An 18232-nucleotide genomic window follows, 5' to 3' on the forward strand; every position below is an offset into this window, starting at 1 on the left:
GAGGGCCCCTGTCTCTTGGAGTTGACCTTCTGATATTAGGAAACAGTGTACTTTGAGCTTCCTGGGTAGTGCCTCAGGGAGCTAATTGATATGGGGAAGAGGAAGCCACTTCTCTGGAGTGTAGAAGATGAGAAGTCTTTTAGCCATCAGTTTGTAAATCCTACATCCTTCCTAAGGTCCTGCTTACCCTCCCCGCTACCCCTCCTAAAAACCCCTAACCTGATTACGTATTTCCTCCTTGTTAATTATTTTCCTCTGAACTTTGTGCTTGGGAAGTAAATGGTAGGAGTGGTGGTGGGTGTTCTATAGCACTCCTGAATCCCTTTCCTACCCTTATTAGGGTATCCCAGTTAACTTCCTTGGGATAAGAAATCATTAACATTGAAGGAATTTGCTTGTCATTTCTCATATGTCTAAAATTTCAACAACTATCTTTTTCCCTGATCACATTTGTTTGAAGGGGCTCTTTAACTATTTTTTCTGCTTTTCTTTCTTTTCCCCCAGGAAAATCAAAATAGTAGCTAGATTCTGTTTCATTTCTATCATGCAAATAGCCATTGAGCCATTCTATAACATTGCATAGTAAAATTAGTTCACTCCAGCTTTAAACATCCAGTCCTCAGTTTCTGTTCCTAGTCTTTGCAGGCTTTTCTCAAACTCTGAAAACTTAGATAGATTAACCCTGTTAGTGCCCGTACTTGTGCTAGTTCCAGGCTGTATCTGCTCTGTGGTTTGGAAATGGACACAGTCCTTGTCTTTTTGCTCAGGCTTATTCTTTTCTGGGAACCTTTTTTTTTTTTTTTAAAGTTTATCTTTATTGTTGAAAATATTACAGATGTTCCCCTTTTTACCTCCATGAACCCCTCCACTCAGGCCTTCCCCACACTATTGTCTGTCCCTGGGCTATGTATATATGCATATAAGTTCATTGGTTCATCTCTTCCTGTTTTCCCCCTGCCTTCCCCACACCCTTTGAAATATGTCTGTCTGTTGTATGTTTCAGTGTCTCTGGATCTTTTCTGTTCATCAGTTTATTTTGTTTATTAGATTTCACATATAACTGAGATCATGTGATACTTGTCTTTCTCTGACTAGCTTATTTTGCTTAAGTATAATACTCTTCAGGTCCTTCCATGCTGTCTCAAAAGATAAGAGATCCTTATTTTTTACAGCTGCATAATATTCCATGGTGTGAATGTACCACAGTTTTTAAATCATCTACTGATGGGCACTTGGGCTGTTTCCAAATCTTAGCTATTGTAAATAACGCTGCTGTGAACATAGGGGTGCATATATTATTTCTGATTGGTGTTTCTGATTTCTTGGGATATATTCCTAGCAGTGGTATCACTGGGTCAAATGGCAGTTCCATTTTTAATTTTTTGAGGAAACTCCATACTGTTTTCCATTGTGGTTGTACCAGTCTGCATTCCCACCAATAGTGTGCTAGGGTTCCTTTTTCTTCACATCCTAGCCAGTACTTGTTGTTTGTTGATTTACTGATGATAGTCATTCTGGCAGGTATGAGGTGGTACCTCATTGTTGTTTTAATTTGCATCTCTCTAATGATTAGTGACTGAGCATTTTTTCATATGTCTCTTAGCCATCTGCATGTCTGTCCTCTTTGGAGAAACGTCTATTCAGGTCTTCTGCCCATTTTTTTAATTGGGTTGTCTTCCTTTTGTTGAGTTGTATGAGTATTTTATATATTTCGGAAATTAAACCCTTATCAGATGTATTATTGGCAAATATGGGTTCCCTTTCATTTTGATGCTAGTTTCTTTTGCTGTGCAGAAGCTTTTTAGTTTGATATAATCCCATTTGTTTTTTTTTCCTTTGTTTTTCTTGTTCTAGGTGATATATTGGTGAAAATTCTCCTTGAGATGTCTGATATTCTGCTGTCTACGATTTCTTCTAGGAGTTTTATGGTTTTATGACTTCCATTTAGTCTTTTATCCATTTTAAGTTTATTATTGTGTATGGTGTAAGTTGGTGGTCTAGTTTCATTTTTTTGCAAGTACCTGTCCAATTATCCATCCCAGCACCATTTATTGAAGAGACTGTCTTTACTCCATTGTATGCTCTTGCCTCCTCTGTCAAATATTAATTGAGCATATGGCTTAAGTCAGTTTCTGGGTTTGCTGTTCTGTTTCATTGATCTTTGTGCTTATTCTTGTGCTAGTACTAGGCTGTTTTGATTATGGTGGCTTTGTAGTATAACTTCAAATCTGGTATTATGATTCCTCCAACTTTGTTCTTGTTTCTCAAGATTGCTGCAGCTATTTGGGGTCTTTTTTGGTTCCATATACATTTTTGGAATATTGTTCTAGATCTGTGAAATATGCCATTGGTATTTTGGTAAGGATTGCATCAAATGTTTAGATTGCTTTGGGTAGTATGTACATTTTAATGATATTAATCCTACTAATCCATGAACCCAGGAAGCCTTTGATTCAGTGGTACCCACCAGCTTGTCCTTCCAGGTGAAGTGACCTATTCCATAGGACTTTCAGGAGTAATAATAAATCTTCCTCCCTCCCTCCCTCCCTCCCTCCCTCCCTCCCTCCCTTCCTCCCTCCCATCTTTCTTTCTTTTTTTAATCCTCACCCAAATATATTTTTCCCATTGATTTTCAGAGAGACTGGAAGAGAGGGGGAGAGACAGAGAAAGAAACATCGATGTGAGAGAGAAACATCAATTGGTTGCCTCCTGCATATTCCCTGACCGGGGCCAGGATCAAGCCTACAATGAGGTTCATGCCCTTGACCTGGAATCAAACCAGCAACACTTTGGTCCAAGGGCTAGTGCTCTAACCACTGAGCAATTGGCCAGGGTTCTTTTATTACTAGAGGCCCGGTGCATGTGTTCATGCACCAGTGGGGTCCCTCGGCCTGGCCTGTGGGGATCAGGCCGATACCGGCAGTCCGACATCCCTCAAGGGGTCCCAGAGTTCGAGAGGGCACTCTGCAAAGTTGCTGTTGCTCAGCAGTTCCTGTGTTGAGCGTCTGCCCCCTGGTGGTCATTGTGCATCATAGCTACCAGCTGGTCAGCTGGTCGGCTGGTCGCTTAGGCTTTTATATCTATACTAATAAAGGGTAACATGCTAATTAGACCGGTCGAACGGACATCTTCCGGTTGTCCTTCCAAACAAAGCCATGATAGCAGGGGCCAAGGCACAGGTGATTAAGGGCGATCAGGCCAGCAGGGGAGAGCAGTTAGGGGTGATCAGGCAGGTAGAGTGGTTAGGGGCGATCAGGCAGGCAGGCAGGTGAGCGGTTAGGAGCCAGTGGTCCTGGATTGCGAGAGGGATGTCCGACTGCCGGTTTAGGCCTGATCCTGACCCCAAGGGGTCCTGGATTGGAGAGGGTGCAGGCCGGGCTGAGGGACCCCTTCCCCCCCTAGTCCCCCCCCCCCCCCCCCCGCACGAATTTTGTGCACCAGGCCTCTAGTATATAGATCAGGGGTCCTCAAACTACGGCCTGCGGGCCACATGCAAATACAAATATTGTATTTGTTCCCGTTTTGTTTTTTTACTTCAAAATAAGATATGTGCAGTGTGCATAGGAATTTGTTCATAGTTTTTTTTTAAACTATAGTCCGGCCCTCCAACGGTCTGAAGGACAGTGAACTGGCCTCCTGTTTAAAAAGTTTGAGGACCCCTGATATAGATAATAAGATATACATACATAAGATAACATTTCCCATTTCCCCCATTTTAAAAATGTGCATTTCAGGGGTATTACATTCACAATGTTGTGCACCCATCACTACCATCCCTCTTTAGAGCTTTTTCATCATCCTAAACAGAAACTCTGTCCCCATTAAACAATTGCTCCCCATACCCTCCTCTCCCCAGCTCCTGATAGCCACTATTCTATATACTTTTCCTTTTAAGGTGGTGCATTTGTAAAAACAGACAAGGTTAGAGATTTGTACTCCTTTGCTATAATTAGTATTAGCGTTGGGTGTTTACTTCTGTTTCCAGTTCTGCAGCCTACAGTGCTCATGTACATTTTGCTTAACTGGTAGAAGCAGAGCATCCTAGGTCCTGGTACTTACTGCCTTCAGTGTTCCAAAAAGAATGTGCTGGCCTCGAAGCATTCCATGAGAAAATTCATAGTAGCAGGGTGCGCCTAGGTCTTTGTGTGCTCAATTCAAGCCATTTCAGTTGTTTTATTTTTAATAACCTATTTTTTATTACAGAAGTATATGTTCATTGTAGAAAATCAGACATAGGTAAGCCATCATAAGAAAATTAAAATTTTGCTACCTAGATCTAACCACTGTTTATGTGTCTATATTATGTATCCATACAAAATGTAGTTTCTGTAGGTCAAAAATTGTTGAATGCTGGCAGTTTCATAGTTTTATGCATATATATATACACACAGCACACTTCTTGTTTTGTAACTTCCAACTTGAATTTTAGACACATAAAAATATTTGTCTTCCCTCCAGACATTGGAGATCATTTTGATAGCAATGCCATGTTTTTTTCAGAAACTTGCTCATGTAGAGAAGTATTCTACATATCACTGAACAATCAAGTTATTTTTAGTATATTGCCCTAGAGGAGTCTAAAGTCTGGACTAGTGATAAACTTTGCTAATATTGAAACTCTGAATACTTTTCTGAGGGAAAGGGTAATTCTAGAACACAGAATGGATGCCAGGGTAGATAAGAACAAGCAGCAGCAGGAACCGGTGGGAGGATGGGCAAGGGTAGTAGCTCTCTAAGGTGTTCTCTCTTCCTTCTTTATGCTGTGTCATTATCTGCACAAACTCTTACCACTTGATGCTGCCTTTAACTGTAGTTCATCAACAGAAATCAGTTATGTGGTAGGAGGGTGTGATCAGCTCTCCCAGTTTCTAGCCCTGACAACACCCTTAAGTTCTCGTAGCCTGTTTCCTCACAATAAATTGAGCATAAAAATACCTGCCTTACCTAATCATAGGATAATATGAGGATTGAGTGGCATAATTTGTGTGGAAGGAATTTGTAAACTGTAAAGAGCCATGCATTGATTTTCTGACATTGACATTTTCTATTTTATTACCTTAACGTATTCTAATTACTTCTCTTTCTGAACTTCTGGGGACTTTTACTTTCGAGATCATCTTTTTAGATCGTGACCACATGGTCTTCTCATTTTAATGTCTCCATCTCTGATCCTGTATTCTGTTCTTTTTACCCTGTACCATTTTATTTCACCTTTCACCAAATTAGTCTATTCTTTCTTCTCTACCTAGTCACATTACTATACTTTTGGACACCTGAATCAGTTTGCTAATTTGTGGACCTCTTTCTACCTGATTAATTACTACTTCATTTATGAAATAAGAAAGTGGTTCTGAATCTTTACAGCTTTACTGCTTTAACATGGCTAGAGGTACAGTTGACACTTGAACAACATGGGATTAGGGGGACTGACCCCTGCACAGTCGAAAATCCATGTGTAACATTTTCTTTGTTTTGTTAATCTGCACCTGAGGATATTATTTCCATTGCTTTTTAGAGAGAGTGGAAGGGAGGGAGGGATGAGTGGGAGGAGGTGAAAGACAGAGAGAGAGACACTTAGATTAGTTGCCTCTAGGATCAAATCTGCAACCCAGATACATGCCCTTGACCAGGAATCAAACCTGAGACCCTTCATTGAGCAGGCCAGCGCTCTAACCATTGAGCACACCAGCTAGGGCCCATGTATAACTTTTGATTCCCCCAAAACTTAACTACAGTCCCTCACTATCTTCAGGCAATTAGTCCCAGGACTCCCCACGGATACCAGAATTAGTGGATGCTCAGGTCCCTTATATAAAACTAGAGGCCCGATGCACAAAATTCGTGCAAGGGTCTCGGCCCTCACAGCCCCACCTCCCTCGGCCCTTGCAGCCCCAGCTTCGTCCAGAAGGTCGTCCGGATGGTCGTTCCACTGTTTGGCTGTTCGGTCGATTTGCATATTATGCTTTTATTATTATAGATGGCCTAGAACAGTGATGGCGAACCTATGACACGCGTGTCAGAGGTGACACGCGAACTCATTTTTTTGGTTGATTTTTCTTAGTTAAATGGCATTTAAATATATAAAATAAATATCAGAAATATAAATCTTTGTTTTACTATGGTTGCAAATATCAAAAAATTTCTATATGTGACACGGCACCAGAGTTAAGTTAGGGTTTTTCAAAATGCCGACATGTCGAGCTCAAAAGGTTTCGCCATCACTGGCCTAGAACAATGCATGTAGTTAGTCCTCCTCAGCTGCAGATTTCCCAACCGCGATCAAAAGTACTGTTTGTGATTCACAGCAGATTGGAAATCTGGGGATTCAGAGTGCTGTATATTTATTTTAAAAAATCTGCATATAAGCGGACCCATTCAGTTCAAACCTATGTTGTTCAAGGGTCAACTATAGTCAAATAACAAGCAGTTTAAATATCCAATACTAAGTTATGCTCATTTGATGGACTATTTTTATTAATGTAGAAAATGCTTTAAGTGAGAAGAGTACACAATATTGTATATACAATAAGATCTCAGTTACATATTACAATGTGTAGAACATGGGACTGAAAGGAAATACTTCAAAATGTAAACAGAAAAGTAACTACAGGTAAGAGGTTTTAGTCCTTTTGTCTTCTTATTCAGTCTGTGTCTTAACTACTGGCTTTTGTCCCAGTCATTTATAGAGAGTTAACCATAGAGTGAGGTGGAAAGACAGGGATGCAACATAAGCAAAAACAGCAAGATGCAAGACTTTATATAATGACTAAAAGAAGGTACACACACATTCTGTTGTTGAGAGCACACTCCTTGTGGCCAGAGAAGTTGGAATGCCCAGATCTCCTAGCAGTGCAGTAAAAGTTCATGTTCAGTTCATGCCCTGTATGAAAGCTCAGTATAGATTCCTTATACACATTTGGGGTAACTGAACATTTCTGTTGTGCATTTGAAGCAGCATAGAGTCCTGGGAGTCTCGGACTAGAAAAACAAAGACTTCACTTAAATCCTTGCTCCATCACCGATTTGAACTGTGGCCTTGAGGAAGTTATTAATGCTTTCACCCATTGTTGCCTTTGGATAGTATGTAGTACCTCCTGTGCCAACCTCAAAATCTTGTTGTCAGTCAATTAGATATAGTGAATGTGAATTCATTAAAGGTAGAATAGTCTATTTCGATGCCATGCATTTATAATTATTGTCATTAACAGGATCAGAATTCCATATTTGCCTTATGTACTGGCCAACAGAATGGAGTCTAATTGATATAATAATATTGAAGGCCTTTTTAGGTCCAGAAAATGTTGTTAGGATATATGTTGAATGAGAGACGAGTCTAGATCCTGAAAAAAAAGCAAGCATTGGTCATTTGTTTTCAGAGAGGAAAGAGAAATGTTGGACCTCTGTAAACCTTGAGAAGCTAGAAAATTCTGGAATACATATGTCATTTGACCAAGCAGTCCTGTTTCTGGGAATTTATCCTATGTAGGTATTCTTGTATGTATGAAGTACGGTATGTGTTATAAAGTTTATTTTAGCATGGTTTGTAATAGCAAATATTAGAAACAACCTAAGTGTCCATCAGGAAGGGGCAGGTTAAGTAAATTATGGCAATACATATAATGAAACACTCTACAGCTATAAAAAATGAGTAAGGTAGCACCAATCTTTAAGAAAAAATATTTTTATTGATTTCAGAGAGGAAGGTAGAGGGAGAGAGAGAAACATCAATGATGAAAGAGAAAATCATTGATTGGCTGCCTCCTACATGCCCCGCCTCCCCCCCCCCCCCCCCCCCCCCTTACTGGGGATGTGCCCTGACTGGAGATGTGTCCTGACCTCCTGATTCATAGGTTGATGCTCAACCACTGAACAACACAGGCTAGAGGAAAATATTTCTAAGTAGAAGAAGTTCTAGTACAGTGCTAGAATATGCTTGCTACCTTTTGTGTAAAAATAGAGACAAATAAGAATAGATCTTTATTCTTGCTTGTATATGCATAAAGAAATTCTAGAAGGGTATTTTAGAAGCTAGTAGCAGTGTTTTTGTGGGGGTAGGATGAGGTCTGGGGGTAGATGAGAAACTTTTAACTCTGGTGCATACATTTATTTATTTTTTACTTTTTAAACCATGTAATCATATAACTTATTAAAAAATTAAAAGTTTTTTTTTTAATGGAAAGAAACTCTACCTTTGTGACCTGAGGGCAAATGGGTTTGCAGAGGACATACCCGAATAGTTCGTGCACTATGACTAGCATGTTGTATCCATGGATAATAGAACCATTTGTTTCTTTTAGGTTTATGGTCAAGGTTTAAAAAGAAATGCTTTAAGCTCATCAGGAAGATGCCTATTATTGGTCGAAAGGTAAGTGGGATTTGTATAGATCTTCTTCCCCTACCCACCCCCATGGTCATACCTCTTTCTCTTTATTGACTGAACCTGGTATTCTCAAGCGGGAGGTGTGTTTGTGTCCTCCACCTCCAAGGAACATTTGGTAATGTTTGGAGACATTTTTGGTTATCACAGCTGGAGAGGAATGCTGTTGGCATTTCGTGGGTAGTGGCCAGGGATGCTGCTTAAACTTCCTACATACAATGCACAGGACCACCCTGCACACAGCAGAGGATTATGGCTCAACATGTCAGAATCTTCACGATCGAGAAACCGTAACCTTTTCTGCAACATATGTGACTAAAGGAGAAAGGAGATGTCTGTCAAGAATTTGAAATTAGAAAACTTGACAGAAGTGACATGATGCTCTGGAGCAATATTTGCTGGGCTGATTGTAGTTATTTATGTGGGGGTTGAGTGCTTATGTGGTTTAGATCAAGGTTGGCAAATTCTCTGTAAAGGCTGGATATGAAACATTTTAGGCTTTGTAGGCCATACTGTGTCACAACTCCTCAACTCTGCCCTTGCAGAGGGAATGCAGCAACAGGATCATAGGTAGAGGAATGAACCTGGCCGTATTCCAGGGAGCTTTCTTTACAAAAATAGGCGTAGGCCAGATTTGGGTTGTAGTTTGCTGATCCCAGGTTTAGAAACTTCGATAACAGAGCTATTCTCTTGCTCTTTGTACCTATCCATAGTCTAGTATGTTCCCTTTACTGTATTTTCTCTGCCCTCACCCTCACTGAGGATAAAATAGTCACCTCTGTACCCTTCCTTTTTATCACAGATGAAGATAAACAGGGCAGGCCCCATTGCAAGCTTTAAGGAAGCAAATGAGTTCTTGATGTCTTCATCTCCTCCAGTATCCTGCCCTTCACCTCAGCTTCTCATCAATCTTTCTTTTAGTTTTGGCTTTCAATTCCCTTTTCTGGCCAGACCAGCAATGATGTCAGTTATCTTTAGCCTTTAACTGAAATCCATTCAGAGCACTATATAAACACTCCCAACTATGTATTATCAAGTTCATTTCCTGTGGGGAAGTAGAAGTAATAACTAGGGTGGAGATAGGGCATGAGAGTAGATACATAGGCATTTATTTTACTTCAAATTACATTAAGCCCCCAAATTAAATCTGCTTTGGTCCTTATAGAATAAGGGGTCAGGGAAGAGGGAAGATATAATGGATGGACTGGCTCATTAAGGATAATAGCATTTCCCCTTTTCAGTCCCTATATTTTTCCTGCCCTTATTTTTCTTCATGTTTTTTCTCTTTCAATTTCAGATTTTGAGACAGTGCTAGGGTTTCAGAACCTATTCTTAGATTTATGAACTAACAGAATTGGAAGGGGCTTAGAAACTATATAATGAATCAGCTTTCATATTTTAGAAGCAGATTTTGAGGCTCAGAGACAAGTTATTTATTTTGAGTGAGCACTTTGGTTACAAGCTGTGGCCAGCCTGAGGGGATAGAACGCTGTCTTCCTGGCACTTCCCAGGGTGGCTTGAGCTTATGTGGGGGGAGGTGTGCAGGGCCTCCAGAAGCCTCCTGTGCTCTGTACCTGTCTTTTGAAGGAGTACATCACTTGGACATGCACCAGAGTCCGTTTTACTGCTGCTTGGCCCGTTTTCTGGTGACTGTTCGTGGCTCTACCTTTGTTTCTTTAGCGGACACACTAGCTGCTGCCAGGGCAGGAACAAGGTCCAAATGTTGCCCTCAAAGAAGTGCTGACATTAGCAAATGCAAACCAAGTAAAGCAGGTGGTGATGTTGACATGGTGGGGTGGGGAGGGGGTTGGGGGGTGGGGACCGAGTGCATCTTTGACCTTCAGAGAAAAAGTCAACTTTTCAGATTTCTAAGAAACTGTTGCACATGCCAGAAAGTAGTTGCACAAACTGTCATCATCTCTCTTTAAGAAAAAAATACCCTCCTTTTTCTGTAGTATTTGTGTGGTGCCCAGTCTTTGGCAGTTGACTTAGTGTCACAACTGGTTCTTCTCTATACTGTATTCTTCCACCTCCTTGTTAACTTTGTCTTTCTTACCTTTGGAGATCCAAGAAGAGTTGAACAAGGTCAAGGATGATATTAGCAAGAACATGTCATTTCTGAAAGTGGACAAGGAGTATGTGAAGGTTCTGCCCTCTCAAGGTCTGAGCTCGTCTGAAGTTCTGGAGAAGCTCAAGGAGTACAGCTCTATGGGTATGACTCTCTGCACACGCATGCTACCTACTTCAGTAACCTAGCTGGGCGGCCAGTTCATGTGTGTGAAGTTCAGAACAATTCATCCTGCCATCTCTCTCTCTCTCTCTCTCTCTCTCTCTCTCTCTCTCTCACACACACACACACACACACACACACACACACACACTTCCAGTCTCACCCTCTCTCTCTCAGACACACACTCAGTCTCACCCTCTCTCTCACATGTGCAAGAAAAGAAAAGAAAGGTTCATACAGATATGTAAATGCTCAGAAGGGCATGTCTCAAATGTTGACTTTCATATTTTAAAATTTATATTTAGATTCATCTTCATCCATAAAACAAACAAATCTCAGACAGTGGAACTTGGTTCCGTTTCCTTTTATAAGCTTGAGAAAAACAGATACATTTGTTCTTTGAAAAGATATGTGTAATAAAAATGAGTGACTTACTTAATTTCTCTGTGCTTCAACTTCTGTCTCTCTGCAGTGGGAATGGGAATACTTATTTGAAAGGATGATTATAGAGATTGAATAAGATTATACATGTAAATGTATAATACCTGGTATATAGTAAGTGCTCAATAAATGTTAATTATTAACACAGATGCATGTTTGTTACACATTAAAGTCATATTATGAATACCTTTTTTAAGTAGGCTTTTTAGTTTAGGATAATTTATAGAAAATTTGCAAAGATAATACAGAGATTTCCCATCTATCCCTTATCCAGCTTCGCCTGATTTTAACATTTAAAATAACATTCCTCAAAACTAAAAAATTAACATTGGAACAGTTCTATTAACTGAACTACAAATTTTCTTCTGATTTCACCAGTTTTCCCACTAATGTCCTTTTTTATGTTCTAGGACCCAACCCAGGATACCATGTTGCATTTAAAAAATACATTTTAGTCCTAGCTGGTATGGCTCAGTGGATAGAGCGTGTTGGCCTGTGGACTGAAAGGTCCCGGGTTTGATTCTAGTCAAGGGCACAAGCCTTGCGGGCTTGATCCCCAGTAAGGGGCATGCAGGAGGCAGCTGATCAATGATTCTCTCTCATCATTGATGTTTCTATCTCTCTCTCCCTCTCCCTTCCTCTCTGAAATCAATAAAAATCTATTTAAAAAATAAAAAATACATTTAAAAATGTTAAATGCAATGTGTTGAGCTTTTGACATTGGCTGGTAGAAAATTAGGTACAGTCCAGGATTTATAGATGATATAAAGCAGGAATTAGCACTCTGAGACCTGTATATTAAGGGTTTCTGTGATTATGAGGTCTGGCTGCTGCCTTCCCTTCCATTTTTAAGTCACCATCCAGTAGCATACTCTGTAGCAGCAGTAAATGAACAGGAAATGAAACAAGGTATCCTAATTTTGAAAGTCTGGTGGCCTCTGGTCTGAACATACACCTGGTACAGAGCAGGGTCCTCTATGGAAAGAGGGAAGTCAAGCTGGCAGCAAAGCAGAGTTTGGCAGGTTGGTGAGATTGAGGGATTAGTCTGGATATTCACTACTCAGTCCTCTGCCCTCTTGTTGGAGCTGAAGATCTTTGTTTTGTGGAGCCCATGACTACAGTCTTTAAGTAGTGTGTTTTTGTAATAGCTTTCTCACTACTCTCTTTCAACAGGGCACAGCCATATTGTAGCAAAAGGACCTGAGACACCCACATTCACACATTTGTTGGTATAACGTACAGTGTGTGATGTGGAACCTCAGGCAGGAGATGGAAAGGTGGGCCTTGTATTCTGGTCAGGAATCTTTCCGGTGAGCTTTACCCCAGTGTTGACTGTTCTGATCCTGGATGCAGCAGCAGATGTTGCTGGAAGCAGGTGGCTAATTCTGGGTGGGTTTCCAGACTCTGTCTGAAGGAGGGGCCCTGAGGCTAAGCTGTCTCATTGTGACTTGTGTAGTCATGGATTCAATTCCCTGACTCCAACCCTCCTGACTGTGTACTGCAGTTTCACTTTTTCTCTGCCACCTCTGCTCGTAACTGTTCCCACACTACCTAGGACTAGATCGGAAGGGCAGGAAGGAAGAAGGAAGCATTGCTGACAAGGTCAAGCTGAGCCCTGTAGAGAACATAGAATGATGTATAGATGGAGGGAAATGTTTCTGCTGCGAGAAGGCAGTTGGGGAAGAGGACAGCATACTTATTGGACTTTATTGTACTAGGTGCTGTGGGTATCTTTTTCCTATGTTGATACTAATTGATGACCTTTATTTTGCTGTGGTAGCTGTAATGGATTTTTTCTTTCTTGATGTAATATAAAGACACCTTTGGATTTCCACTCAAAAATTTTTTTTCTTTTGTACTCAAAGGACTTTCTTTCATTTCTTCTTTTTAGACCCTACCTGTCCTCCTAAAAGTTTCTGCTTACTGACCCAGTGATGTTAACTTTCTCTGCAGACGTCATGTGGCAGGAAGGGCGAGCCTCCGGAGCGGTGTACAGTGGGGAGGAGAAGCTCACCGAGCTCCTCGTGAAGGTGATGCCCGGGACTCGAGGGGAGTGCGGTGGTCTGTGCCGGTTTATAGTACCTCATTGGTGTCTACTTTGTAATTAAACTAAAGTGTAGAAAGTTTCTCTTCACCCAAACAGGTGAACACATATAATATTGTCAAAGACATCTTCAGTCTATAATAAAGTAAAATATTGTTTATGTTTGCAGGCTTTATTGACACCCTGTGTAGAAGGCAGATGAACAGGGAAGGTATTCCCAGAGTTTGAGATTAATATTAAGACACATTTTGTTTGATAAGAAGAGACATGGGAGAGAAACTTGGTTATAATTTCCGATACTACCTGACTCTCAAATCAGATGATCTGAGAATGAGTGTGGTTTCACTTATAATGAAAATACTTCTCATTTTTTGTTGACTTTAGAATTGTCTTTAGCATCTTCCATTTCTAGTCAGATTTAATTTTGAAATCCCACTTTGCCATATAAAATCGGGATTGACTGATGGTCTCTGAGATCTTTGTGTTTGATGATTATAATCAGACGGCTTATACCGTACTAAGTATAGGTTTTGCTCAGCTGTATCTTGACATAATGCTCTAACCTTATTTCCATGTTTAAAAATCCTTCCCTGGCTTCCTATCATCTACAGGATAAAATATAAGCTGCTTATGAGGCAGAAAATACCAAGTCCCTTCATGAGCCAGCTCCCACCTACTTTTGGCAAACACTCCTACTACTTTCCCATGTAAACACTACCTGGTGCCTTTTCTTTTTACAGAGTACACCTTGCTCTTATGTTGTTTGCTTTTCTCTCCTTCACTCCACCTGTTGTAAATGTGCATTCCTATTTCTCTCAAGGTTCCACTCAGCAGACACCTCCAGACCACTCAGGATGGTCATTATTCCCTCTTTAAGGCCCCTTACCTTCGTGCACACACATCTGGCATTGCACTTAGAACAATAGCTGCTTTGTGCCAGACACTCTACTAAGTGCTTTGCAATGTGTTATGTTATTTGCTTATCGCCAGAACCCTATCAGATCAGCACCTTAATTACCCTTTTAGCATATGAGAAAACTGAGCCTCAGCGGTTATTTGTCCTGAGATTACACAGCTAGAAGTGACAGGCAAAGCTTAACCTTCCAACTGAGTCTGCTTGGCGTTGTAGTCTGTGCTTTTAACCACATTTATACTTCCTCTCCTACCACATTGTAAAATAATTTATTTGCATGTGTGTCTCCTCCACTGTATTTTGATCTTCTTTAGGTTGGGGGACATAGTCTACCATTTTCCAGTGTCTAATGTTGTGCCTAATACCTAGAAATTTTGGTTTAGTGTATGATTGTTTGTCCTGTACAGTTTAATTGTCTTGCTTGATATCTGCTTGCATTCCTTTGCAGGCTTATGGAGATTTTGCATGGAGTAATCCCCTGCATCCAGATATCTTCCCAGGACTACGGAAGATAGAAGCAGAGATTGTGAGGATAGCTTGTTCCCTTTTCAATGGGGGACCAGATTCCTGTGGATGTGTAAGTATATGCAGGTGGCATCCAGTATTTTTTTTAGCTTAAAATAGGAAAATTTATTTAGAACATTTTCCTTTTTTTATTACATAAATGATATGTGATTATTGTAGAAAGATCCAGATTAACAGCAATTTAAAAATACTATTTGTAGCCCTAGCCAGTTTGGCTCAGTGGATAGAGCATTGGCCTGTGGCCTGAAGGGTCCCCGGTTCGATTCCAGTCAAGGGCACATGCTTGGGTTGCGGGATTGATCCCCAGTAGGGGGCGTGCAGAAGGCAGCCAGTCAATGATTCTCTCTCATCATTGATGTTTCTATCTCTCTCTCCCTCTTCCTTCCTCTCTGAAATCAATAAAAATATATTAAAAAAATAAAAAATAAAAATACTGCTTGTAGTTTTGTAATTCATAGAGTATCAACATTTTGGCATATATTCTTCTAGATAATCTTTCTCTTCAATTTTTTACTTTGAAAAACTTTACATTTACATAAAGTTGCCAGAATAGTTTAAAGAACACCCTGGATTCACTAAATATATTTTGCCCTATCTGCTCTCTGCTTCCTTCTTTCCCTTCCTCCCTTTCTTCCATCCACCCACCTTCCTATCCATTTACGTATATAATTTGTTGAACCATGTCGTAGTGACTTATTTTTATACTTTCTCATTTTAATTGAGCTGGAAGTTTACTTTCTGATTTTGCTATAAATCGAATATCATTTAGTTGGTTTAGGAATACAGGAAGATGGTATCATTTATATTTAAGACACACGTTTCAACTATTCTTTTCAGTAAACATTTGTTAGTTTTCCTAAACTGTGATTGATAAACTTCTGTTTAGATTTGTTACTACAAACTAATACTGTCTTCCTAGAAAAAATGAAATCTCAGCTTATGCAGCATAGAGTTAGATTTAACTCATTGTGCTGCAATGGTAACCTAGAGGTGCTCACCCTATCAGATACTTTTGTAATCATTATAAAGTCTGCAAATTTAATTATCGAAGGGCCCATCCAAAAACAATAACTTTGAATAGTTACTTTTTGTGTTTTTCCAGTAAGCTGTATTGTTTTACTATTATGTTGGCACCATGGTAAATCAACATGTTCAAATATTCAGTAGGTAACAGAACTGGTATTCATGGCATTCATTTCCCAAAAATAATTCCAAAATAGTTACAAACTGGACCAATAACGAGTTCTCATATGGCATTTTGATGAACGGTGCAACATAGAGGGTAGATGACAACATACTTACAGTACGTAGTGTTCTCCTGTGCCATTAGAAGATGTCTTTTAAGAGACCAAAGGTTAGACAAGCACAAAACAGATTGACCTTACCCAATAAAGTTGAAGATAGAAGTCTTAAGACCCTGAAATTCTCCAACTCAGGATATATCCTAGAAAGACATGTGTGTATTAGGATAGATGTATATTCATAACAGCATTGTTCATGATAGCTAAAAAGTGGAAATAAATCAGATGTCTATCAACAGTAGGGTGGATAAGGAAATTATGTTTCAGTCCATTCTAGTTGTTACTCAAATTGATGCCCAAATCGCTCCATTTTTGGCCAGTGGGAGCTTTCTAATTTCGGTTCCTGGGTCCTTTTGCATGACTCACATAGTCTTTTACTAGTAAAGCTTCCATTCTTCCCCTTTTTTTTGACAAAATATTTTTATTATTCCATGTTCATCTTGTACATTTCTGCTCTAGACCCGGGGTCAGCCATTTGTGCAAGGAACCCTGGTTCATTTATAACTCTGTAAAATACTTACATGGTTTCTAAGTAAAATTTATGGAACAAGACAGATTTTAAAACAACTGGAAAAAGAATCCAGAGAGACAAATAAATAGAAAGTACAAAAGCAAAGTTAAGAAACATGAAGGGCAGATTGAGAAAGGCTAAAACAGGGTTTAAAGCAGCCAGGAAAAAACAAAACAAAACTACCTGTAAAGGTGTAACTATTAGAACAACTGATATTCTCAATAGCAGCAATGCCTGGGGCAGTTGTGGTAGATGAGAAGACTGGCAATGAGCTGATAATTGTTGGAGCTGTGTGATCAGTACAGGGATTTTATTAATTCCCTTATTAGTTGTGTCTAATTACATTTTAGTCTTCCATTGGGTTTTTAAATTTTGTTTACTGTATTTTTCATTCTTGAGAATTCTATTTGGTTTGTTCATTCATTCATTCAATCCTCACCATAGGAGGAAGGGGGCAGGGGCGGGGGGGGAGAGAGAGATTGATTTTGATCTTTTAACTTTAGTACATGCCCCGACCAGGGATGGTGCCCTAACCAGGAATTGAACCAGCAACCCTTTGGTGCACAGGACAGCGCTCAACCAGCTGAGCCACGTGGGCTGAGCTCTTCTTTTGTTTTTTAAACCTGTTTGGTGGTTCTTTATTGTCCCTTGGCTTATAGTTTATTTAAATATGTTGCACGTAATTATTTTATACTAGAAGCCTGGTGCATGACATTCAGCACTTAGGGGTGAAGGGTCTTCTCAGCCTGGTTTGACTGACACCATTGCCACCGTGCTCGCCAGCCATCAGCCCAGCTTGTGGCTGAGTGGCCCCCCCTCTGTGGGAGCACACTGACTACCAGGGGGCAACACCTGTGTTGAGTGCCTGTCCCCTGGTGGTCAGTGTGTGGCATAGCGACTGGTCGTTCCATCATTTTGTCAATTTGCATATTACCCTTTTATTATATAGGATTCTTTTCTGACAATTCCATTGTTCATGGCCTTATCTTTTTGCTGGTTTCACTCGTGTTGTCTTGCATCCTTATAGTTGTGTTTTTTATTTATTTTTTTTACTATAAACCACTCATTTTCCTGGGAACTTAACTTTAAGGCCTAGATTTAAGTTAAGTTCTTCCAGAAAAGGTTTGTAATTACTTCTGTCAGTTGCTGGGAAGTACTACCACATTGGAACCAATTTTAGTCCAGTTCATAGCTTATAGTTTTGCACTACAGAGGTAGTTGAGTTCAGACCACAAACTTACATAAAAGCTGCCTTTTCATACATGGTTTAGAAATCCTTATTTTTCTTTACCTGAGCAACAGCATTTTTTCTTGATGTCCTCTTCTGTGCCAGTGGGATTTTTTTCTTGTACCCCTCAGATTGTGGGTGTAATTCCATTTTTTTCCAGCCATCTCCCATTAGCCTCCTTACTTTGGGCAGGTCCTAAATTAATCTCCTGTTCTTGAATGGGCGTGGGAGTTTAAGGATTCTTGGGATTGGCAGCCACCCTTAGAGTTAAAGCCAGCTTTGGCACTCACTTATTTTGTAGGATTCTTGATTTTGTTTTGTTTGCAGTTTAAGATACTCCTTTACATTAGCTCAGTGGCGGATAGTTAAAAAAAGTAATGTTTTATCAGGTTTTAAAAAAAAAGAATCCTCACCTGGGGATATTTTTTCCATTGATTTTTTTAGAGAGAGTGGAAGGGAGGGGGAGAGACAAAGAGGGAAACATTGATGTGAGACACATCGATTGATTGCCTCCTGCATGCGCCTTGAGCAGGCTGGGGGATTGAGCATGCAAACGAGGTATGTGACCTTGACCAGAATCAAACCCATGACCCTTTAGTCCAGGGGCCTAACCGCTGAGTCAAACTGGTTAGGGCTTACCAGGTTTTTTAGTTTCAGGTAGG

The 18232-nt window shown here is 40.1% G+C and overlaps 1 protein-coding gene across 3 annotated transcripts in view; it reads left to right on the forward strand.

Moving 5' to 3' along the window:
- Positions 1 to 18232, forward strand: part of SGPL1 (sphingosine-1-phosphate lyase 1) — a 57406-nt gene that overhangs the window by 23506 nt on the left and 15668 nt on the right. For all 3 annotated transcript variants that reach the window (XM_070432917.1, XM_070432916.1, XM_070432915.1), the window contains 4 exons: positions 8298 to 8365; positions 10442 to 10589; positions 13002 to 13078; positions 14454 to 14582. In XM_070432917.1, coding sequence (XP_070289018.1) covers positions 8298 to 8365; positions 10442 to 10589; positions 13002 to 13078; positions 14454 to 14582 — 422 coding nt within the window. The remainder of the gene's footprint in view (positions 1 to 8297; positions 8366 to 10441; positions 10590 to 13001; positions 13079 to 14453; positions 14583 to 18232) is intronic.

Source organism: Myotis yumanensis, unplaced genomic scaffold (genome assembly GCF_028538775.1).
Source record: "Myotis yumanensis isolate MYYU_CA2020_CCGP unplaced genomic scaffold, mMyoYum1.0.hap1 SCAF_13, whole genome shotgun sequence".
In the NCBI taxonomy this organism is placed as follows: Eukaryota; Metazoa; Chordata; class Mammalia; order Chiroptera; family Vespertilionidae; genus Myotis; species Myotis yumanensis.